This window comes from Triticum urartu, chromosome 7A (assembly GCF_056163025.1).
Source record: "Triticum urartu cultivar PI428250 chromosome 7A, HENAU_Tu73, whole genome shotgun sequence".
NCBI lineage: Eukaryota > Viridiplantae > Streptophyta > Magnoliopsida > Poales > Poaceae > Triticum > Triticum urartu.
This window is the reverse complement of record NC_141879.1, coordinates 16655828-16681406: the sequence shown is the minus strand read 5'-3', so window position 1 is coordinate 16681406 and position 25579 is coordinate 16655828. Positions and strand designations below refer to the sequence as shown.

General features: G+C 47.5%; 2 protein-coding genes across 4 annotated transcripts; both read left to right on the top strand.

The window, feature by feature from the left end:
- The first annotated feature begins 1091 nt into the window (after positions 1–1091).
- Positions 1092–10207, top strand: LOC125521380 (disease resistance protein RGA5-like). 3 transcript variants are annotated; one of them, XM_087537998.1, is made up of 8 exons: positions 1092–1458; positions 1812–1993; positions 2072–2330; positions 2863–3088; positions 3198–3321; positions 3677–3889; positions 3970–4883; positions 7706–10207. In XM_087537998.1, the coding sequence occupies exons 2-8, from the start codon at positions 1829–1831 to the stop codon at positions 9735–9737; spliced, it is 3933 nt and encodes a 1310-aa protein (XP_087394124.1). In that variant the 5' UTR covers positions 1092–1458; positions 1812–1828; the 3' UTR covers positions 9738–10207. The 3 variants fall into 3 exon arrangements, with proteins under 3 accessions (XP_087394124.1, XP_087394123.1, XP_087394125.1); XM_087537997.1 differs by having other exon boundaries at positions 1093–1396; XM_087537999.1 differs by having other exon boundaries at positions 1094–1396; positions 2866–3088; positions 7706–10190.
- A 425-nt stretch (positions 10208–10632) lies between these two features.
- On the top strand, positions 10633–25285 carry LOC147957001 (uncharacterized). The gene is made up of 5 exons (XM_087531540.1): positions 10633–13797; positions 13965–14048; positions 14158–14215; positions 14301–16975; positions 24689–25285. The coding sequence occupies exons 4-5, from the start codon at positions 14639–14641 to the stop codon at positions 25283–25285; spliced, it is 2934 nt and encodes a 977-aa protein (XP_087387666.1). The 5' UTR covers positions 10633–13797; positions 13965–14048; positions 14158–14215; positions 14301–14638.
- Positions 25286–25579: the final 294 nt, after the last annotated feature.

Below are 25579 nucleotides of genomic sequence, written 5' to 3'. Positions count from 1 at the left end.
ATTGGCTAGAGTTGGCCTGAGAATGTAAATATATATGTCAAGTTGTGCCAACCAAATCAATCAGAAGAGTGTCAAAGGAATCCCAAGTCCTGTGCTCTGTTTCGCCCGGTTAGACAGTTGTTAAGCTTCTTCTTGTTGTTACCTTCTTGTTGATCTATCACCTCTAAGGTCATAACTTTTTTTGGAGTGTTTTAGATTTCCTATTCACCTCCCTCTAGTCAATCACACTCGATCATTCGATTACCTAGCCGGTTATCAAATCGAAAGTTTACCGATCGCTAGACTTTTTTTAATCCACCTTTAATTTGGTACACTTTGGGTAAACAGCCTTTTTATATTAAAGAAAATTAACTATCCAGATAGGTCGTCATGAGCATGATCCGTTCTGCGAAATTAGTAGGGATCGAGAAAACAGAACAACTTGACTAGGATGAAGATACCATGCAGGGCGAGTAAGTATGCATTTATTAGATAGCTGCAAATTGAGGGTAGCAAGAAAGAGACCTTTGCAGTGGAATTGGTCCTCTGAATTCCTATCCAAAACCAGCGGGGTGGATGGATGGGGATAGTCCTGATCTTTTGGTAGGACAAATTCCAAAAAACCAGAATCAGTGTCAAGACTTGAAGAAATCGGGTGAGCATGGGTTTTAGTTACCGCTCGAAATTTCGAGATTTACCATGGTTACCGCATATTTCAATCCCCCTCGGTAAATGGACATTTCCAGCAAATAAAATTCGATTTTTTGAATTCAAACGCTCAATGTATAGTAAAGTGTGGCAGCACCTCACAGCATGCGCGTAGACAACGTTCCACTAAGCTAGTAGCTCTTATATGATAAATATAAGTTCAAGTGCTATCTATATCTATTTCGAAATAATTTGAAATCCAAAATTCAATTATAAATTTCATTCGAAATCCGTTCGAAATTTTCTTAAAATTTCATGGTAACCGTGGTAACCACATTTACCGGTCCCCCTCGGTAAAAATGCCCCATTCGGTAACCAAAACCTTGGCATGGAGTTTTCGTGGTGTCTGGCTGCTTCCCCCTCCCTCCCTCACGGCCCATACCAGGAACACGGCACCAGTGAGGACCGGCTGGATGGAGGAATTTTCTAGGCGACCAGAGTGCAGGTTCATTGAAAATATCAACTCGTTACAACTGGACTCATTTGAGTGGTCTAAAAAACCCAAGCAGCCTTCTTCCCCTCCGCCGTCTAGATAGCAGATTCGTGGTGGTGTCTCCACCTCCACACTTGCCGTCAGCTGCTTCTCCAGCCGCCTGCACCCACCCCCACCCTTCTCTGCAACATCTTCTCCGGCGAGCCCCGGGCCCGACCTCAGCCATCCTTTGACGCTTGACCTCCGGGCCCCGGCGCCGCTTCCCTGGCAGAGAAGGTACCGTATGCCAATCCAAGAAGGTGGTGATAAATGGGGACTCGTCCCCTAGTTTTTGGTTGGTTAGTGCTAGATCCGTATCCTCCGTAGATCTAATCTAATCAGGGGATCCCCTTTTCTTCAATACTTTTTTGGGTTGCTATACTATAGTAATGGAGAACAAAGGTCCGTCGGTTTGTTTCAGATTCAGACTTTTTTCATCGACGTCTCTTTCAGACTTCATCAGATAGATGTATCATTATCACTTCTGGAATTTGTTTCACACAGATTCTCTTTTCTTGTTGCTATATATAATCTAAAGAACAAGTCCGTCCTCTCTTTCAGAATATTTAGATCAAAGTCGACTTCAGAGTTCAGATAGATATACTAGTAAATTTTTTCTGCAAAAATAGCCATTTCTTCTTATTTGCTTCAGGAGAACTTACAACCGAGATGATGGAGGACGGCCAAAGCAGCCAACTTGCTGCTCTGGAGAAAGTGTTGCTCGAAGAAACCGCAGATCCAATCGATCTACCTTTCTCGTTGCTCAGGTCCATCACAGGAAACTTCTCTGAAGATAACGAAATTGGCAGGGGCGGGTTTGGAGCTGTTTACAAGGTAAGCAAGCAGACCCTGAAGGCTGAACTAAATTAACCAGAGACAATCTAGCTGACACTGATTCTATGTGAGCTCCAGGGAGTGCTTCCAAGTGGTCGCACTGTTGCCGTGAAGCAGCTCTTCGAGAGGTACGAGATCCTGGACAAGAATTTCGAGAGCGAGGTCACCTGTCTCGCGGGGGTCAAGCACAAAAATACCGTGCGATTTCTCGGGTACTGCTCTCAGACGCAGCAAGTGCTAATGCCATACGACGGGAAGCGTGTCTTGGCAGATCTGCGGCATAGGTTACTCTGCTTCGAGTACATGCCCAAAGGGTGCCTTGCTGACTATCTCTCTGGTAAAATCAGATTAGCCTTATAGCTTTCCTTGCATTTCTACTATAGTAGCAGCAAATGTATACCAGCTGCAGTCCAGAGTATTTATTGTTTGCCAATCTTCTGAGCTTTGTTAATTCCTTTTGCACACTAAATGGTAGTTTTCAGCTCTGTTCTTATACAGCTGCATAACATGCACACTTCGGTTTGGGCATATTGTGATTTCTCATCCTTCTTGCCTCAGAGAGAAGACCACACTAACAAAGTATATTTTTCTGTTGTGGATAGAGCTTAATCGAGCATCCAAAAAAATCAGAGTATCTCATTTTCGAAATGAAGTGCCAGTTATCCCCCCCCCCCCCCCCCCCACCCCCCCAATTGTCACACCCACGTTTTGACAATGAGATGGGTGTTTCGAGAATTCCTTTGAACTTGTTAGCATATTTATTAACTTTCGAAATCGGGCAATCATTCACGAAGGCCCCTTTTTGTTTCATTGGACTGCTTATTCCACCGCATATAGTACTAAGTATTTTTTATATTGTATACTCTTAGCAGATGCATCTTGTCGACCTCAGTGGACCACACGTTACCAAATAATCAAGGGGATCTGTGAGGGCGTACATTATCTTCACCAACAGCGCATTATTCACATGGATCTCAAACCTCAAAATGTACTATTGGATGGTAACATGGTGCCGAGAATTGCGGATTTCGGTCTATCACGATGCTTAAGTGGAAGCCATAGTTGGGCTATTACTGATCACAAGCTTGGGACAATGTAGGCTAGCAACTCTCATTAAAACTTAGTATTTCTGTCAATCATCTTCAAATTTTTTTTGCATACACTTTATTCACTAATCGAACAAACTACACCAAATTGTGTGCAGGGGATATATGGCACCAGAATTCTTAATTAGCGGAGAAATAACCTTCAAGACAGACATATATAGTTTAGGTGTTATAATCATGGAGATCCTTATGGGTCACAAGGAGTGCTACAGTGTCCAGGAGGTAATTATATTATTATATATGAGGTTCCAAGAAAAACACTGTAGACAACATGTTTAGCACAAACCATAATGTTATTGAACTGAAATGTCATTAACAGTAGAATTTGCAAACGGAAAGATTTGAATTGTATTTGTACCGACTTTCCAGAAACAAAAATAAAATAAATGTGGTTCCAGTTTCTATAGTCATTATGTGCATTGAAATATTAATTACACTAAAAATTCATCAAGTGAGAATGTAGATATCCTTGCATTTGGTCTCCATTCATAAATCACTACGGCTCCGTGTGTTCTCTCTTTTTATTCTAAAATGCATGATGCATTTTTTGTAACTCGCATGCTTTTCAAATGGACAGGTACTTAAAAGGTGGACCGACTCATTAAGGATAACAAAGCGCCATACAACCCAGGAACAAGTAAAAGTATGTGCTGAGATAGGGATAAAATGCATGAACTATCACCCAGGGAATAGGCCTGCTACATCATTTATCATCCGTGGAATATTGGGTGAAGCAGAAATTTCAAACCGGTCTATTACAAGTGATGTAGCTACCTCAACAGAAGGGCAGGTACAATTACTCAGCAGTAATACAATCGACCATTATTTATTTAGTGATTTCTCCTAACCTTGTTTTCAATTTTCTTGCAGGTAAGCTTTGTCTCCAAGCTGGCGAATGAATTGAAGTTGATGGACGATCCTGCTACACCATCCCAACTGCAACTATCTGCGCTGGAGGTGGAGCAGGAAGATAGTAAAATGAGTCTAGAACAGAAGGGGAAGGCACCAACCGTGAGTGCGCTGGAGGTGATGAGCACCCTTAGTGGTAAGCTTGCCACGTTCATGAGGGGTGAGCAAAATAAGCGCAAAGAGTTGAGGAAGCAGGCATCATTCCTTGATAAGGAGTTGAGCACCATAAACGCTGCCCTTGAGCAGTTGGAGCTCATGGACGAGCTCACTCCAGTGGTAAAAAATTGGAGGGACGATGTCAGGGAGATTTCGTATGACATGGAGAATTGCCTTAGTGACTTCAAGCACCAATTTGGAGGTGAGGATGCCGAGGCAAGCTTCATCGGGGAGGCTGTTGAACTTCAGAAGAGGCTGTGTGAGCTTCATCGAATTTCCAGCCAGATGGAAGAGCTTAGGACTCTTGTGGTAGAAGCAAAAGGTCGACGTGAGAGTTACAAGATTGATGATTGCAAGCCTAGCTTTGAGCATGTGGCTGTTGACCCTCGTCTCCCAGCGGTCTACCAGGAGGCAACCAACCTTGTGGGCATTGAGGGCCCAAGGGACGAGGTTGCCAATTGGTTGATGGGTACTCAGAAAAAACTCAAGGTTGTGTCTATTGTGGGTTTTGGAGGTCTGGGTAAAACTACACTTGCCAAACAGGTATATGACAAGATTAGGGGGCAATTCAATTCTGTGGCATTCATTTCAGTTTCACAAAGGCCTGATACGAGAGTGCTTCTCAATCGCCTACAACTGAAACTTCGGATGGAGTCTTCTCACGATCGCGAGCTTGATGACATCATTGAAGAGCTAAGGGAGTATCTCTCCAAGACAAGGTAGTAACTCTGGTAGTCACTGCTTTGACAACTCCTCTTAAATTTGAGCTGGCACCTAATTGGTCAGTGCATGTGGGAAGTTTGATTGTTTTCTTGCTTGTACGTTGGTGATAGAGATTCAAAATTATAAAGAAAAATATTACAGTAGAAACACATCTTTGGAAAAAATTATTGAAGTTTTGTACTCCCTCTGGGTGGGTTTATTAGTCGTGAGAGCAGTAGTGGTGCGACCAACATGTGGAGTTAATCTGCTGATTAATTCTCGTGATAAACTCCTGTAATTGATGCCCCATTGGTTCGGCTCCTGCACGCAGCCAACGAACACAGGATTATTAGGAGAGGTCGTGAGAGGAGAATGAGGCTGATTATTAGGAGACTAATGAATGGTTCTGTTACCAAGAGATAAAGTAGGGAGACGACTAATATATTAGGATTATGTGATGGTGGGGAGCCGACTAATATACCTATCCGGAGGGAGTACCTTTTCCATTCAGTGTAATAAATAGCTAAGATGCATATTAGAAGAGGCTTGTAGGTAGGTAGGCGGATAGGTAGATAGGCCCGCAAAAAAAAAGGGTAGGCAGATAGGTAGGGAAGGAGGAAGAGAGATGCCGAATAAAAGTCTCATGGGAGAAAAATGATAGGGGGCTAAGAGCATCTCCAACTGTTGGCTCCTCAGGAGGCGCTAAAAATCGCCCCTGGGGGCGCACCGGCGCTAAACCGCGTGCTGGGGGCGTGATGCCCCTCAGTTGCGGAGGCCACGTTTTTTTGAAAATTTAAATTCCGGCACAAACACGGCGCAAATTCAACCAAACTTCGGCGACTTCGTTCATATTTGAAATATTTTACAAGAAAGAAAAAAAAAATGCTACTAGGCTGCTCCTCGCCGTCTCCCTCGCCGCTCCACACCGCCCGCCGCCCTTGCAGTTCTACATGCCGTGGAGGCTATAGAACCACGTGTCGCCGCCGTCATCGCCGCCGCCGTCGTCGTCGTCATCGCCTCCGCTGCCGCTGCCATCCCTGCTGCAACCCTCCCCCGGTTGGCACGGCGGGTGGGACAGTCCGGGGGCGTGCTCGTCGTCGTCGCTGTCGAGGATCACGACGCCGTGCTCGTCCTCACGCCCACGTTTGCCAGCGGCTATCTCCTCCAGGGCTCGGCGCTGCCGGACCATCTCGTCGCGGAGGTAGTCGTCCCGCGCCTACTGTAGGGCCTCCTCGTCGGAGAAGCCGCGCTGGGCTATCTCCTCGTACTCCGCGGGGAGGCCTGGCTCCGGCTTGCGCGCGACAAGGACGAGGCGGCCAGAGGCGAGGGTGGAGTCGCCGATGCGGACGCCGGAGCTGTGGGTGCGCCGGCTGACAGGCGTGTCCTGGGGCTCCGGCTTGACGGGGTGGAGGCAGGGGGAGCCTGACGAGCGGCCGGACGAGGAGGAGGACGCCCCGGGCTTGATGCACCTCGGCGTCCACGAGCTCCCACATCGGCGAGAGAAGGACGGGGGAGCAGGGTACTCCAGCCTCGGCGTGTTTCCGCCCTCGATGTACTCGAGGACGGCCTCCAGCGTGCGGCCGGGCACGCCCCACCATCGGCGTCGCCCCTCGGAGTTGAGCCTTCCGGAGGGCACAACGCCATTGGTGGCCTCGAGCTGCTGGGCGTGGCGGCGGCGGGAGTATGGCTCCCAGAGCGGGGTGTCGGGGACGTACAGTGGCCTTTCCCTCGCCGCCCGCGGCAGGGAGGCGCGGATACGCGCGATCTCCGCACGCCGTGCCGCCCCGGTGGGCGGTGGTGGCACCGAGACCCCGCCGGCGCTGATTCTCCACGCCCCGGGCACCCGCATGTCCGGCAGGACCGGGTACTCGGCCTCGAAGAGGAGCCGAGCTTCATCCTCGTGAAGGTGGCAGCGGCCGAATCCGTTCGCCGCCGCGCCGTCGCCTGGGAAGCGCTCGGCCATGCTTTGAACTGGAGACGGCGAGAGGAGAGGGAGGAAGGGGGAGAAATGGCGCGTCGGCGGTGGAGACTCTGTGCGTGTCACCGACACGCTGGGGGTCAGCTTATATAGGCGGGGGCGCCGCGCGTACGCGTGGCGGGCGAGGGGACGCGCGTCGTCCGGTCTTCACTGCGCCGCCCATGAGGCATCAATGGAGAAGGCTGACCGGCGCGGCAGCGCGCGGCAGCTTTGGCATTGATTCGCCGCGGGAAATGAGGCGATGAGGACGATGAAGCGGCGAGAAGAGAGACGAGTCGCTCGCAAGGAGGGCTCGTGGCTCTTTCGCGCCAAAAACGATTCGCCCGGCGCCCCCGAGCGCCCCCCAGCGCGCCGGGTTCGGGTTGGGTCCGCCGGCGCCAATTTCGGCCCGAGCCGGCGAAAATGGCCCTTGGGGCACGACTGGGCCGATTTTTCGACGCCGGCGGCCGAAAAGTCGCCTGGAGGGCCTTGTTGGGGGCGCGGCTGGAGATGCTCTAAGAATCAGAGGCATACACTGGCCAAATGTTCGGCAAGGCATTATTATTCACGCTTGAATATTATATGATCATGCTAATTTCCCAGTGGTAAAACTGCTGCCTTTTACGATCACGGGTTCAAGTCCTGCAAACAGCCTTTTACAGAAAAGTAGGGAAAGCTGCGTACTACAGACCTGGTCGGACCCTTTCCTGAACACTGCGCAAGCGGGAGCTACATGCATCGGGCTGCCCCTTTTTTTTATGCTAATTTAGCTATATGAGCAACGGATATGCTTACATCTAGTTCACTTCAATTGATGATGTTTCTGTATTAAACTTGCAGTCATATTCTCCTACGATATAACATGTGCAAACATTTCAATAGGTACCTTATTGTTGTTGATGACTTGTGGGATCAATCAGCATGGAAAACTATTAGTTGTGCCTTCCCAGAAAATGGAAATGGGAGCAGAGTCATAGTAACGACACGAGTGGAAGATGTGGCTAGCATGGCCTCTCATAATTACCGTGAGTGCATTTACCCAATGAAGCCTCTCAATGAAGAGAACTCAAAAATGTTATTCTCCAATAGGGTATTTGGGCCCGAAGTTGTTTGTCCACCCCATCTTAAAGACATCACATCAGCAATTCTAAAGAAGTGTGGTGGATTGCCGCTTGCAATTATCACTATAGCTAGCCTATTAGCTACTCAAGCGAGATCATGGAAACACTGGGAGAGCATAAGGAAATCTTTGGGTGCCCAATCTGCCACAAAGCCTTCATTGAAAGAGATGAATAGTATATTAAACCTGAGCTACACGCATCTTCCTCTTCATCTCCGGGCATGTTTTCTTTACCTTGGTATGTATCCCGAGGACCACATCATATGGCGAGATGATCTGGTTAAGAAATGGATAGCTGAAGGCTTTGTCAGCTGTTTGCATGGGCTAGATTTGGAGGATGTTGGCAGGAGTTATTTCAATGAGCTCGTCAATAGAAGTATGATTCAGCCATCAGAAACTAAGTACGGAGAGGTGTTGTCCTGCACAGTACATGATCTGATGCTTGATTTGATCCTAAGCAAATGCATAGAAGATAATTTTTTAAGTGTGGCATACAATTTTGAGGACATGGCAAGACTCTTGCATGGCTGCAAGTACAAGGTTCGCCGGTTATCCCTGAGCTCCATGGCTGTTTGTGGAGCAACATATGACACTGCTATTTCGTCTAGCCTATCACAAGTTCGATCATTTATATTGTTCAAGGATCGCATACCCCCTCTTTTGTGGTTCAAGTATCTTAGGGTGCTAAGCATTGAAATTTGGGACGATGTAGTTGACCTCACTGCTATTAGCCATTTGTGTCAACTGAGGTATCTGATGGTTAGAGTTGGTTTCCGTGGGAAGATAGTGCTCCCTACTGAACTTGGTGAGCTTGTTTACTTGGAGACGATGGGCATAGGAAATTCTGAACTAGTAAAGAGCATCTACTTAGGTTTGCATTTGCTTTCCAGGCCCAATCTGGTTCCTCTAGACTATACAGACCTGCCTCAAGGTATTAGGAATATGAAATCACATGGGCTTCGCCTGGAAAAGAGCATCCCCTCAGATATAGTATATTTGCCCCGCCTATCCTATCTGGTTCTTCCGGACTATACCGACCTGCCTGAAGGTATTGGGAATGTGAAATCACTGCGCACTCTGCAAGGTATTGGCCTGGAAAAGAGCTCGCTGAAGTTCATTATGGGCATCGGCGAGCTGACCAATCTGAGGGAACTGTGTATGGAAATGCTTTATGATTTGGAGGCGCCAAAAATTGATGCTTTGGTTTGCTCCATTGGAAAGCTCCGTAACCTCAAATGTCTAAGCATATCTGGCTTACATTTTGAGCATGAGAATAACCAGCTGCTGGGCTCATTATCCAATCCTTTTGAATATATGGAGGAACTTCGATTGTCATGTTGGCGGTTCTGCGGAGTTCCAGAATGGACGAGTGGTCTCCATTGCCTGCGCTTCCTTGAGTTGTATGTTAAAAAGGCGTCAACTGAGGAGGTTCATATTCTTGGAGAACTCCCCTCCCTCATCCACCTATTCTTCATAGTCGGTGCAGTACCCAATGAAAGAGCTATATTGGGCACAGGACTATTCCCGGTTCTGGAGTTCTTTTATCTTCTTTCTTGGAACGACATTACATCTTACCTGGGGTTCGAGGCAGGGGCTGTGCCCAATTTACGAACACTCTGTCTCAATGTGAACCAGTGGGGCGGCAGTATACCAGCCGGCATGGAACACCTGTTACACCTCAAGGAGATCCGAGTGCATGGGCCCTCCATTGTCGAGTCTGTGTTCAAGGAGGCCTTGCTGGTGCACCCAAACCGCCCTTCCTTTAAATGGGAGGCATTTAATTTTCTCAAATAGTCTTGCGATCTTTGGAACTAATTTGGTATGTAATCTTGGCTGCTTAGCTGAATGAAATTCCCACACACATCCTACTGTATGCCTATCTTTCTGCCACAGAAGTGAAAATGGGCAGCAGGGTTGGTTGCCGTCTGTAATGACTGGAGTAATAGCTTTACCGACTGGAGCAATAGCTGCACCGGCTGGAGTAATGTGGATCGAAGCCAGGTCTCTAGTAGAGCAATAGCTGCCGTCTGGAGTTTCTTCTTTCATGAACTTCCTTGGTCAGATGATTAAGGAACTATATATGTGGGCACCGTCTGTAATGGGCAGCAGGGTTCTTTTATCTTCTTTTTGAAAAACAGTTCTGTATTTGAAAGATAATGGTGTTTATGGATCAAGAACTAGATTTTTTCTTCTTCTCATAAACTGCCTGTCTGTAATGACTGTAATCCTGATGATCAACGAATGAATACTCATTATGATCTCCCTGGGTGAAAAAAATAATCCTGCATCAGGATGCTTCATGTGTCGTATTCTGAATTTCTGATTATCTTGTGAGTGGAGATTCCGGAATGCTAGGATTCAGGCTGTGTTTGATCTTTTTTCTTTTGAGGGAGGCTGCGTTCGATCTAGTATGCCATGTTTGCTTACTTAACCTTTACCCCTGTTGGCACAAACCCCGGACCAGCTCGCCGCTCATCTCTTCTCTCACTCGCTCAGATAAAGGTGGAAGGAGGAGCACACTGGACACAAATTACACGAACGACGCTTCGGCCGCACGAACGGCCTTACTTTACTGAGAAAATAACCCGATTCGGCTCATACCGTCACCGTGGCTCGGCAACACAACGGCGCAATACATCAATACACAGGCGGGGTTTTTATACCCAGGTGCACACACACCACACGGCCACCACACCGGCCACTAACCCATGCACTAAGCTAGCTAACTAACCTTATCCAGCTACTCATGCATGCATGTAGCTCGCCGTTATGGCCGATTCTGAAGCTGCTGGACCTAGCGCCCACGCGAGCCTCCGCTGTGCACGCACGTCTAGCGGCTCGCTCTGGCCGCGCGCACCACGCTGCTAGCTCCAACAGATCGCAACAGCCCATGTGCATGCAGCTTCTTCACGCCATGAACGCGAGCACGGACTTAGGCTAGCACACACCCCCGTACCCATCACGGACCAGACCCCGGCGCGCCGACGCCGGTGACCACCGGACGGGCACGGGCATGGCTTATTGCCAACAACCCCTTGGTGTTACTTGGTAGGACGCATAGTTAACATCTTAAACCTCTGTACATAACTGGGATAGGACGGGAATTGATGCAACTTTTTAACCCTGAAATTGAATCTCTATTTCCCTTGTCTCTTTCTTTTAAAAGTTTTATAAAACAGAATCTCGTCAAGCAGAATCTCTATTATTATCTCTTCTTTTTTAAGCAGAATCTCTATTATCTCTTTCTTTTTAACCCTGAAAGGGAATGTCTATTATCTCTTATTTTTTAAGAAGAATCTAGTCAAGCGAAAGCTTGTCCAATCTATTTGTTCCTGTAGGTAAACCAATTTTTTTCCGGAAACGCGGGCAAAATGCTTTGCCTCATTCTGCAATTGGCGTTTCTTCCGAACTGGGCCCAAGCCTGTAATAAATAGCGGTAAGATGGTGGTACTGCAAGCATGAGGCCTGTACAGGGCAGTGTTCGGCTGCACAGGGCCCCCAATTTTTCGTGTGATATTTGTAGTACTAGTTGGCGCCTTGGGAAAGGTTGCCCAGAGGGAATGAGAAACATCATCATCAGGGTTAAATGTCCAGACCGAGACTACCTCGGTTTACTTTCTAATATTGGCAGGTGCAAGAATGGGGTCTTTGGATATCTCAAAGACCGTGTATGGAAACGAGTCCGAGGTTGGACTGAAAAATGCTTGGCGGGAAGTGGCAAGGAAATCCTTATAATGTCAATGGTACAAGCAATTCCTACCTTTTCCATGTCAGTTTTCAAATTGCGTCGAGGTTTGTGTTAACATATCACATCAAGGAAATTTTGGTGGGCGAGTAAAAAAGGAGAATGGAAAACAGCTTGGGTATCTTTGGACACTATGATGATGCCAAAGTACAAAGGGGACTAGAGTTCAAAGACTTGGAGCTTTTCAACTTGGCCCTTTTGGCTCGAAAGGCATGGTGGCTAGTGCAAGAGCCAAATTCGTTAAGTGCTCGAATTCTGAAGGTGGTTTTTTTAGAAAAGGAGGAAGACCCCGGCCTCTGCATCTCGACGATGCATGCAGCCACTTTATTAATGGTTCACACAAGACCTTATAAAGTAAAACAACAGTAAGACTAAAGCCACCGTCTAGGCAACATCTATCGCTACTCCTATCCAGTTGACGAAGGGATGCTGTTAGTTTGGGCCTAATACCAAACAGACCTCGCAGCCAAACCTAACATCTAAGACCTGAGGTCCCATCCAGGACGACTGCCGGGTATGGGGCACCCACCGGTCCGGCGCACTCCTCAACCAGGACACCTGCCTGGTATGAGGCCGCCGCAGCCACCCGCCACCAATCCTTCTTCAGAGTTGTACTGCTGCATCTACCTTGCCCGGTCTAGCTGCCGTCGACGCCAGACCGTGTCACCCCCCTGCGCGAGTCTATCTCCGCCATCGGATGCCGAGTCACCATAGCGCCATGCCGCCGAGATCCGCCACCATCAATGAGTGAGATGACGCACCACTTCATCAAAGAATCCGTCCTCTGGTCCCTCGATCATGTGTGTACCTCCAAGAGTGACACCCCCAAGGGGGGAACGACACCAGAGGGCTACCGTCATTTGATCACCCGATCTAGGGTTTCCCCCGGAGGTAGCAGAGAGTGGCCTTGAACTTCTCCATGGTGATGCTTTCAAGAAGGGAACGATGCAGATAGCGCCGCCACCGCCGGCCTTGGCAGTAGCCGAAAGTAAGTTTTCACCCAGATCTGTTCGAAGGAATCCAACTCCCGTGCACGGCCGCCGCCACCACCAGGATGTGCACACGCCGCCATCAGCACCTCCACGATGCCCAGAGGCCGCGAGACTCGCCGCCATGACGCCTCACAAGCAGCCACGGCCAGACCCGAACACCACCCAGATCCAATATGTGGTCAAGAGCCCGAGGCCGCAGCTGCTGTCTAGGCGGCACCACCAGACGGGGACAGGTCTTCCAACCCGCCGCAAAGCGAGCCGCCGCTGGAGCTTCGAAGTGTCACGCCACCAAGCCCACCGGGAGTGACTAAGCTGCCGCGAGGCGGAAGGGAAGCCGCGCCAGGGGAGAAGCCCCGCCGCCGCCGGCACTGCCTGGGCTTTGCCCAGCGGTGGCTCTCGGCTGCGGCAAGGGGGAGGGGAGGGTGGAGGAAGGCCGGCGGCGGGGGCGGCTAGGGTTCCCCCGTGTCGCCTCGGAGAAGGACGGGGGAATTATGTGCTGGTTGCTAATGCACGTACGCGAATGCAAGGAGCTCACCTCAGCGGGTGCTATGGACATGGCGAGCGGCAGTGGCGCAGCATCTTGAGAAGGACGGTCTTAAGGTGCGGTACACCGGTGAGCCCGTCCCGGCTGCCGTCCGGTCGCCCGTGTCTACAGATGAAACGTGCCCATGACCATATGGATGTTCTTACAGCTGTGTATTTCCCTAACAACACTAGTAGAAAAAGGGCAAACGTGAAGCACATTAGTGCCGGTTTGTATTTGAGCCGGCACTAATGTATACATTAGTGCCGGTTCCAACGGCTAGCCGGGCCGCTCTCATTAGTACCGGTTCGTGGCGAACCTTTAGCACCGGTTCGTGCCAGGAGCCGGTACTAATGAGAGTGGTGGCAGGATGTTGTCAGACTGGGGCCCCTCCAGCCCCTTTAGTACCGGTTCTTGGTACGAACCGGTACTAAAGGTCGTCCTACATAAACCCTTCGTCCACCCGAGCTCGCTCTGTTCTTCCCCTTTCCCCTCTCCTCTCTGTTCTTCCCCTCTTCCTCTCGAGCTCATCACACATTTTGCCCAAAATTTGTCAAGATTTGAAGGCCCCCATCCATTCAAATGATCACAAAGGTTAGCAACTTTGTCCTTTCATCTCTCATTGCTAGATTAGCTCTTGCAATGCTTTATATAGTGATTAATTTGTGAGTTTAGTAATTTGGGAGGAAATATATATATGTGCTAGCATTTGATTTATATGCAATTTGAGGTCAAAAATAACACTTAGTTTGCATATGTAGGTGTGGTTTACTTAGTGCCTTCTAAATCTCCGTCATAACCACCGTCGATCGCCCGCACCGTCCCGTCGCGGGCACCACCTTGTGGTGAGCCTCTTGTTCATGAAATTTTATATAAAAATTGATGTTTGTGTGATTTGGATATATAGTTACTCGTATAATTATCTTACCCGTACGTTGTTTGTTATACATATAGTGCCATGGTTTTGATATCCGTCCCCGTCGGCCCTCGTCCTTGTTATGATTCGGATGTGGTATATATATTCTCTTTTAAAACTAGTTGCATTTCGTGTTTATGACAAATTATGCCCATCAAGTTGACATAGATATTTTTTCTAGGAGGTATGTGAACCGGAAATTCCAACCGACGCTATTGTCGAGAGGTTAAATTTAGTTGAAAGAGAAAACGAGTACTTGAAAGAAAAATTGAAAAGAATTGAGGGGGAGAAGATGGAATTGGAGTTGCATGTTGCCGATGTCGTCGATGATCACAAGATTAAGATGGAGAAAATGCGCTTGAAGATTAGAAAGATTAGAAAATATGCCATCGATAGTGAGGCTTGGTATCATTATGCTGTTGGATCAATTGTTACCTTAGTTGCGATCTTGATCGCATTTGTTGTTGCATTTAAATGCTTTAGCTAGAGAGTTATTTGTTTGTTGCATTTAAGTGTTGTATGAACTTTATGTATGAACTTGTATTAATTTGGTCTATTCGGTGTTGTGTAATGAAGATGAGCCGGCAATGGATGTACGATGACCGATGCTCTCCCGAGTTCGTTGAGGGCGTGCATACTTTTCTGCTTGCGGCTGAGGCAAACAAGCGGGCGGATGGTTTTATGCCTTGTCCATGTGTTGGATGTAAGAATGGTCACAGTTACTCTTCGTCAAGAACCATTGACGTCCACCTGTTTAAGTCCGGTTTCATGCCCCACTATAATGTTTGGACCAAGCACGGAGAAAGAGGGGTTATGATGGAAGACAATGAAGAAGAAGAGGACGACGACAGCTATCCTGGCCATGGGTTCCCTGAATACGATGATACAACAATGGGGGATGAAGATGAGCCGGTAATGCGGGAAGAAGCTGAGCCGGCAATGCGGGAAGAAGCTGAAGAAGAGGCATCAGATGAGCCCGTTGATGATCTAGGTCGGGCCATTGCCGATGCAAAGAGAAACTGCGCAAGTGATTTGGAGAAGAAGAAGTTGAAGCGCATGTTAGAGGATCACAAAAAATTGTTGTACCCGAATTGCGTAGGTGACAAGAAAAAGCTGGGCACCACACTAGAATTGCTGCAATGGAAGGCAGAGAATGGTGTATCTGACAAGGGATTTGGAAAGTTGCTGGTAATGATAAAGGATATGCTTCCAAAGGACAACGAATTGCCCGAGAGTACGTACGAAGCAAAGAAGGCTGTCTGCCCTCTAGGGTTAGAGGTGCAGAAGATATATGCATGCCCTAATGATTGCATCCTCTACCGCGGTGAGTACGAGGTTTTGAACGCTTGCCCGGTATGCGGTGCATTGCGCTATAAGATCAGCCGCGATGACCCTGGTGATGTCGAGGGCGAGCGCCCCAGGAAGAAGATTCCTGCCAAGGTGATGTGGTATGCTCCTATAATACCACGGTTGAAACGTTTGTTCCAAAACAAAGAGCATGCCAAGGCGATGCGATGGCACAGAGAAGACCATAAGAAAGACGGAAAGTTGAGAGTACCCGCTGACGGGTCGCAGTGGAGAAAAATCGAAAGAAAGTACGGGAAGGAGTTTGCAGATGACGCAAGGAGTGTATGGTTTGGTCTAAGCGCAGATGGCATTAATCCTTTTGGGGAGCAAAGCAGCAACCATAGCACCTGGCCTGTGACTCTATGTTTGTATAACCTTCCTCCTTGGTTGTGCATGAAGCGGAAGTTCATTATGATGCCAGTGCTCATCCAAGGCCCTAAGCAACCCGGCAACGACATTGATGTGTACCTAAGGCCATTAGTTGAAGAATTCTTACAACTGTGGAATGGAACAGGTGTACGTGCGTGGGATGAGCACATGGGGGAAGAATTTGACCTAAAGGCGTTGCTGTTCGTGACCATCAATGATTGGCCTGCTCTCAGTAACCTTTCAGGACAGACAAACAAGGGATACCGCGCATGCACGCACTGTTTGGACGATACCGACAGTATATATTTGGCTAATAAGAATGTGTACCTGGGACATCATCGATTTCTTCCGAGCAGGCATCCCGTAAGAAAGAAAGGCAAGCATTTCAAAGGTGAGGCGGATCACCGGACGAAGCCTCGCCACCGTACTGGTGCTGATGTACATGATATGGTCAAGGATTTGAAGGTGGTCTTTGGAAAGGGTCCTGGTGGACAACCTGTTCCGAATGATGCTGACGGACGCGCACCCATGTGGAAGAAGAAATCTATATTTTGGGACCTGCCCTATTGGAAAGACCTAGAGGTCCGCTCCGCAATCGACGTGATGCACGTGATGAAGAATCTTTGTGTGACCCTGCTTGGCTTCTTGGGTGTGTATGGGAAGACAAAAGATACACCTGAGGCACGGGAGGACCAGCAACGTATGCACGGAAAAGACGGCATACATCAGGGTCATGCAAGCTACGCTCTTACCAAAGAACAGAAGGAAATCTTCTTTGAATGCCTGCTCAGTATTAAGGTACCGTCTGGCTTCTCGTCGAATATAAAGGGAATAATAAACATGGCAGAGAAAAAGTTCCAGAACCTAAAGTCTCATGACTGCCACGTGATTATGACGCAACTGCTTCCGGTTGCATTGAGGGGGCTTCTACCGGAAAATGTTCGATTAGCCATTGTCAAGCTATGTGCATTTCTCAATGCAATCTCTCAGAAGGTAATCGATCCAGAAATCATACCAAGGTTACAGAATGATTTGGTGCAATGTCTTGTCAGTTTCGAGTTGGTGTTCCCACCATCCTTCTTCAACATCATGACGCACGTCCTAGTTCACCTATGCGAAGAGATTAATGTTTTGGCTCCTGTATTTCTACACAATATGTTCCCCTTTGAGAGGTTCATGGGAGTCTTAAAGAAATACGTTCATAACCGTGCTAGGCCAGAAGGAAGCATCTCCAAGGGCCATGAAAATGAGGAGGTCATTGAGTTTTGTATTGACTTTATTCCTGACCTTAAGCCGATTGGTGTTCCTGAATCGCGGCATAAGGGCAGACTGGATGGAAAAGGCACGCTAGGAGGGGAACAAATAATATGTATGGACGGACATTCTCTCACTGAAGCACACTACACAGTTCTACAGAATTCCGCCTTGGTGGCTCCGTATATGGATGAACACAAGAATTTGCTACGCTCCAAACACCCGGAGCGGTCTGATGACTGGATTACACGTGAACAAACCAGGAGTTTCGCCAGCTGGTTGCAGACACGTACCATGCATGACGCCTCTATTGAAGATGAACTGTACTTGCTGTCCCAGTTACCATCTTCTAATATAATGACTTTCAAAGGGTACGAGATAAATGGTAATACATTTTACAGGATCGCTCAAGATAAGAAGAGCACCAACCAAAAGAGTGGTGTCCGATTTGATGCAGAAACCAAGACGGGAAAGGAAACATATTATGGTTATATACATGACATATGGGAACTTGACTATCGACGTGGTTTAAAGGTCCCTTTGTTTCGGTGCAAATGGGTCAATATGACACGAGGCGGGGTAACGAAGACCCGCAATACGGAATGACAATAGTGGATCTCAACAATCTTGCGCAAAGGGACACACGCGAAGAAAAAGTTTCACACCCAAAGATCTGGGATGTGATCGGCTTCACTATCATCACTTTCTTCTGTGTTTCACACCCAGGAGGGAATCTCTGTAATAGTTAGGGTAGCTAGTTATGTGTTTTGGCATTTGAAACGCGAAGAAATTTTATGTGCAAGCAAATTCTTTCATGCATTTACTGATTTTTTCCAGCTAAATGACCCTGAAATTGAAAAGTATTTCAAATGAACTCAGAAAAGATTGAAAGTTGGCATGGTATCATAATTTCACCCACATAGCATGTGCAAAAAAGTAGAGAGGGTTACCGCAAAAACTGGATGCACTTCGTGTACAAAATGGACAATCTGTTTCGAAGCATCAGGGTTTCGGACGAAAACTCATCCGTTACAAAGGCATTTCATTTTTTAAATAACCTAAGCATTACCAAATTGAATATAATGATAAAACACACTAATATTAAACATAAGAAAAAAGAATCACTGAAAAATCTATTTTCAAAGTTAAGTTATTCACAAAAATAAATAAAGCAAAAAAAATAAGAAAAAAAACCCACCTACTGGGCCACAGCAGCCTGCATACGACTAGAAACCCAAATTCAAGTAGGGCCAGGATGCAGGCCCGCTAGCCCAGTAGGCCCAACAGGGCATCACGGAAGAGGTAGGCCCAGAAGGCCTGCTTAAGAGAGGAGCTCGAGACAGCAGCGACGGCGGGGCTTATAAGCAGGTGCGAGTGCCCCTCGGCTAGCGAGGTGGGACTAAACTTTTGTGCCCCTCGCCTGGCAGCGCACACCCTTTTGTACCGGGTCGTGGCATCAACCGATACTAAAGGGGGGGGGCCTTTAGTACCGGTTGGAGCCACCAACCGGTACTAAAGGGGGTCGCTTCCCGCCGCTTGGGCTAGCCAAAACAGACCTTTAGTACCGGTTGGTGGCTCCAACCGGTACTAAAGGTGGGTTCTATATAAGAAAACACTTCAAAATTTCGTCAGTTTCTCATCTCTCCCTCTGCTTCTTCTCCTCTGCACCGTCGCCCGCCGCCCCCGCCGTCTCCATATCCCTCGTCGCCGCCCCGGCCCGTCGCCGCCCCCGTCGCCGCCCCGTCCCCGTCGTCACCACCCCGTCGTCCCGTCCCCGTCGTCCCCGTCGTCACCGCCGCCCCGTCCCGGCCCGTCCCGCGTCGTCCCCGTCGTCCCCGTCGTCACCGCCGCCCCGTCCCGGCCCGTCCTGCGTCGTCCCCGTCCCCGTCGTCGTCGCCGCCCCGCCTCGTCCCGGCCCGTCGTCGTCATCCCCGTCGTCGCCGCGCCCGTCGCCGTCCCCGTCGCCGCGCGCCCCCCGTCGCCTCTCGCCTCGCCGGCCGGTGAGCGCACACACACACACATTTTTCTGTTTTTTAGAAATTGTTAGAAATTTTTCTGTTTTTTAAAAATAGTTAGAAATGTTAGAAATGTTAGAATTGTTAGAAATTTTTCTGTTTTTTAGTTATAGAAATAGTTATAAAAAAGTTAGAATTGTTAGAAATTTTTCTGTTTTTTAGTTATAGAAATAGTTATAAAAAAGTTAGAATTGTTAGAAATTTTTCTGTTTTTTTGTTATAGAAATAGTTATAAAAAAGTTAGAAATTTTTCTTTTTTTGTAAGTTATAGAAATATTAGAAATGTTATAGAAATGTTAGTTATATATAGCATTGTTAGAAATGTTATAGAAATGTTAGTTATATAGAAATGTTAGAAATTTTAGTTATCAAAATCCAATCATTAAAAAATGTTACTTTTTGCGGGCATATAGCTAGTATTTGTTCTCGACATGCCCGGCCCGCATCCTCACCGTCGACCCGTCCGCGACGACGTCCGGCTGACCCATGTCCGTGACTGGGCTTCGCCGGGCTGGCACTGGGAGTTGCTGCCTGGAGGGGCGCGCCGCTTGATGAGGAACCCGGCCCCAGGTCCCGTCGTCGACCCTGATCTCGTTTGGTGTCGTTCGCGTGGGCCAAGTTTCGGTGCGGAGGGAGCCGGCCCCGCCGGAGGTGGTACGTCGCCGTGTCAGGGAGGAGGACGAGCACGTCCATCGCTACATGGTTGCGTTAGAGGGCGGCAGGTTCTCCAATACCTGTCAGTTTCTTCAGGGATCTCACTTCAGCTATGATCCTGTGAGGGTTCCTTCTCTTTGGGTGTCCACCGCCCGCGCCGCAGGAACCGCGAGTGTCCTAGATTCTTCTGTAGTATTCGATCTTTAATTAGCTACCTAGCCAGTGATGTACTATTCAATATTATATATTATTCGAGACGATGTATTCGAGATTATATCTATTATTCGAGACGATGTATTCGAGATTATATCTATTATTCGAGACGATGTAATTTGAATACTAAATTGTTTTATATTTCTTTTGGCATAGTTAAATAAAAGCTATGGCGGACAATACCGACAGAGAGAGAGAACATACCATGTTCGATATGATACGCGGGCCAGATGATGATCAGAATGAAGAATATTATGACGGCTCCAAATTTCTAAACAACACTGGAGAGGGTGATATGATATTCGATCGCGACAACCGAATTGATGAAGTCATGAACTACGATTATGACGATGACGAAGAACATGTTGATCCTGAAACAACAAACACCGGCGAGGTATATATATTTATATAAGCAGGAATCTGGTGATCATCACATGTTTTAAATGAGTTGAAGATATATTAACGAATCGATCTTTCTTCTTTCAGCCATCCGGATCGAGCAAATCTTCAGACAACAGGACGAAACGAGGCCCGAACAAAAAGTTGAAGGAGGGCGTAAAGTACAATATCGAGGCAATCAGACCTAATGGCGAACCATTAGCGCCTAAGAAGATTGCGGACAAGTTCGTTCGTCAGTGCGGAGTTCTTGTGAAGGACCTACTCCTGATCTCCCTTCAAGAATGGAGAGAGCCAGCAAAGCCACGTCCAAATGTTAGTTTTGTCGACAACAGACAAAAAAACTGCTTTGGGATACTCTCATGGAACATTTCACCCTACCAGATCATTTCACAGATGCAGATGTGGAGAAAGTCAAGGACGCCGCTCTTAGGAAGATGGCGGTTGCATTCAAGAACCACAAGAACAGAGTATGGGACAAGTACATCAAGGATGGAAGGAAGACTCCAGTATTCGAGGGAACACTAGAGAATCAAAGTGCTCATTGGGACGATTTCATGAAATTCAAGGATTCAGAATTAGCTAAGGAACGGTCGAGAATAAATAAGAAGAATGCCCAAAAAAGGATAAGTTCCATAAGCTGGGGCCAGGTGGCTACGTGGTGGCAATGCCTAAGTGGGATAAGTCTGAGAAAGAGATGGAGGATGCAGGTGTCACTCCGGTTACTAAGAGCTGCCCCCCCAGGTGCAGGACTTGGTTCTATGCGCATGGGGGGAGTTGGACCCGAAGACGGGCACAGTTTCGACGAAGGCATGTCTGAACGGAGCCAGCGATAATATACTTGTTGCAATAGAAGAGGCTCGAACGGGGGTGTTCCAGCCCAACAGAGAGAACGACGAGCTTACGCGTGCCCTGGGAAATCCTGAACACCCGGGAAGAACACGAGGCAAGGGCGCTATTCCGTGGTATGAGGGGTTTTCGGACTGGAACGCCGACTACCGAACCCGTGCGAGAAGGAAGATTGCGGAGGAGAAGCAGAGGAAGATGGAGGAGGAGAAGAGGAGGCTGGACTATGAACGCCTTCAAGGCCTAGAATCAGCGCACGCGGACTTGGCAGTCAAATTCCAGCGGCAACAGGAGCAGATCGACTCACTTAGCCAGCAAAGGGGGTCTCAGCAGCTGCAGCAGCTAGCGGATGATCCAGCATTGGATACCACCACCCCATCCATGCCGAGAAGCAGTGTGGGTTCCGCCCCGTTTGACGCAATGCTGGATAGATACCCCGTGGATGACATCACGGATAACACTAACTGCGAGCTACACTTCAAAATTAAGAACATATCCTTGAAGGTGGCGGACGGCGTTGCTTATACAAATTCCCCCGATGCAACCTTCCGTTGCAACCCGATTCCAGCAGGCTATGCTCGTGTCTTGGTTGATGAGGTGGTGGACCAATATTCGAGGCTAGAGCTTGACATTCCTGGAGGTGACGAGGAGCACACACTCGGAGAGGCCAAACATCGTATGATCCTATGGAGAAAGGATTGCATCATCTTTCGAAGGCCACCGACACCGCGTCACCCGACTCCTTGTCGAAGTCCGCCACCGATTCAGCAGACTCCAGCTCCTCCAAGTCCACCAACGCGTGAGGCCACTCCTCCTCCTCCTCCAAGTCCGGCAAAGTGTCAGGCCACTCCTCCTCCAAGTCTGACACAGCGTCAGACGTCCACTCCTCCTCCAGGTCCGGCACAACCCCAGGCCACTCCTCCTCGTCCAACTCAGCCCCGTCAGCCATCTCTGCCGCCTCAGCAATCGCAGAAGAGACACCCACAGCTATGGTGCGTAGCGGTACGAGTCGAGGTCATAGTACAGGAAGTACAGGCGGAGGCAAGCGATATAAATATGGTCCAAACCTTAAAACTCCTCTTCCTGAGAGGGCTTACGACAGGACCAAGGAGCAAACCGATGCCATAGTGCGGGCAGAAGTCGACGCCCATTTTAGACCGAAACCGCCACCGCCGCCAAGGGAGAAAGTGCCTGTGGAAGTAGTTGACCACTTCATTCGTATGGCTCAACCACCAGCTCCTAAGCCTGTTGACACAGACTATGAGCGCCACAACAGGATGTTAAATCGAAAACGTCTACAGAAGGAGGCGAGCTCGAGCTCGAGCAAACAACAAGCAGCTGTCAAAAAATGCGGGAAAACCGTTACCCAGTTGGGAGAACAGAAGGCGCAATCGATCGAACCGCTTGTTGTGCCGCCAACAACACATGACAGTACGCACGCCCAATATTATTGTGGGCAAACCGTTTATGTTTCCGAGGTGGGCGATGTGGTAATAACCCAGGAGCATATAATGCAGGCTGAAGAACTCAAGATCACTGTTGGACAACTCCTCGAGATCGAGGACATGCCTGTGATTACAGAGGAGGAAATAAAACGGAAATATGTCCGGGGCCAACCTTTGGTCAAGCCAGAAGATGTCAAGAAGCTCCCAACGAGAATGTATGAATTGCATCAATGGTACATGGACATTACCAAGAGATCCGATCGAGATTCCCTCATGGTGTATGTCAAGAATGATCATTACTACCATGAGAAAGCTGTGGCCGTTGAGTATTCTGAACTGTTTCAGTTATACAATCAAGACGCACTCGACAAATCTATCGTCAGTTGCTATTGTCTGTAAGTGATTTCTTTCTGTAATTTAAGTCTCTCAAGCTAGCTGTAGTGATCCTTTTGATCAATCATTACCTGTAATATTATCCTCACTATATTCTTTTCTGTGGTATTATGCAGGATGAAGATGTATGAAATGAGAAAAGGTGGACGCTATGGCATTGGGTTCATTGACCCAAACACCGTTAATGAATACACATGGAAAATAGATTTATATCATGAAAAGCATGTAGAGGACAGCATGCTAGAGTTCTTGAAGCGCCTCAAATACAATGAAGATATACTATTTCCTTACAACTTCCAGTGAGTCACACTGTCTTGTACTACAAATTCTTTGTTTTTGCCTACTAGCTAGCTACATGTTTTTGCTTACATATGCCCGCTTAATTAAGACATGCAAACGTGTGTGCATGCAGATTTCACTGGATCTTGTGTATCATTAAAGTTGACGACGGAACAGTTGAAATACTGGACTCACTACTTAAAAAAGAAAGTGACTATAACATCTTGTTTGGGATAGTCAACAGGTAATTTCAATCATTATTAACTATATATCTCGGCCTATTTAGTTCGTTATTTCATGATATGAACTATTTAATTAATAGCCCCTTTATTCATTTTCTTTGTCGGCGGGCAAGGCTTGGGCAAGGTTCATCAGCGTCACGAAAGGCGAATGGAAAAAAAAAGCTGAAATGGTTTCGACCCAAGGTAAGTAATTAAGTAGTACTAGCTAGCTAGCTAGCTGCCATCTCTTTAATTATCATACTTGATTAATTATTATCTGATCAAATTCCATTCTCGTAAAGGCCCTGAAGCAGGCGCAGGGGACTGATCTGTGTGCATTCTGCATTTGCGAGAACATTCGCATGATGGCGTCCGAAAGGAGCAGATCTCAAAGACAGGAATGGGTACGCTTGTCAGAACACTATTCACAATTTTTACACCATTATCGATATCTAGTCACACAACTAATACACATGCATATTGATCTTCTTCTTAACAGTTCACAAAGGTGCGGGACAAGCTCCTAGAAACGGAGCGCGTAGAAGCACTTCAAGAGGAAATAGCGGGATTTTTGCTCGACCATGTCATAAATCCGAAGGGAGAATACTATTACCCGCTACCGCCCCCATCGACCAAGTCAACATGCTCCGAAGGCACCAATATAGGCTAATGCCACTGGCTCCGAAGGCAACATGCCTATATAGGAGAAATTGTATATAGCTATACATGTGTGTATGTGTGAATTAATATGGTGGTTTGTGAGACATTGATGATATATATATATATATATATATATATATATATATATATATATATGCATAACGTGTACAATGTGTAGTATCGTAAAATACCAGCAAACGAAAAAGAATTAAAATGAAAAACACAATTAAATGAAAAAGAAATCGTAAAACCAAAAACCCCCCAAACATTTTAGTACCGGTTGGTGTTACCGACCGGTACTAAAGGGCTCCCGGCCCCCGGAGCTGGCTCGTGCCACGTGGTTGCCCTTTAGCACCGGTTCGTGCTGAACCGGTACTAAAGGGGGGGGGGGGCCTTTAGTGACCACACTTTAGTGTCGGTTATGTAATCGGCACTAAGGGCCTTACGAACCGGTGCTATTGCCTGGTTCTGCACTAGTGCAAGGATGTTCTTACAGCTGATGTGGATAATCGTCCATCACAAATATGGAGATTGATTTGTGAAGGAAGGGATGTTCTTTGCTCGGGAATGATCAAGCGCATAGGAGATGGGAAGGACACAAACATATGGAACGATAACTGGGTACCAAGGGATCACTATCTACGCCCTTTGGTCGTGCTTTCGGATAATCCTCCATTACCTGTTTCAGAGCCGATTCCCCCGGTTACAAAATCTTGGAACATGCAAGTTCTGGAGCAGCTTCTTCTGCCTATGGATATCGAAGTGGTCAGACAGATTCCCCTAAGTCACACTGATCAGATGGACTTCTGGGCTTGGCAGTATGAGAGGACGGGTGTGTTTTCTATACGATCTGCGTACAGGCTCTTAATTGATACAAAAAAGAGGCGAGAGAGCTGGCTAAATGGCGACACAGAAGCTTTGTTGCACAAGAACAAAGCTGGAGGAAACTATGAAGGTTCGACTGCCACCAAAATTAAGCATCTTTGTGTGCCGCCTCGCATGCTCTTCACTACAGACAGGTGGGGAATGTGTTCGCCGGTGTATGTCGACGTCCGCGGTATGCTCTTTGTGTAACGCAACAGTGTATTCGTGGATGCATAGCCTACTAGACTGCAATAGGGCGCGGGCGGTTTGGTCTCCGTGTGAGGATGCTACTCCCTCCGGTCCTTCTTACTCAGTGTATTAGATTTCTGCCAAGTAAAATTTTGCAAAGTTTGACCAAATTTATACTAAAAAATATCAACATCTATGATACCAAATATATATATATATATCATGAAACTACATTTCATAGTGGATCTAATGATATTGATTTGACATTGTGAATGTTGATACTTTTTTCTATAAGTTTGGTCAAAGTAAATATAC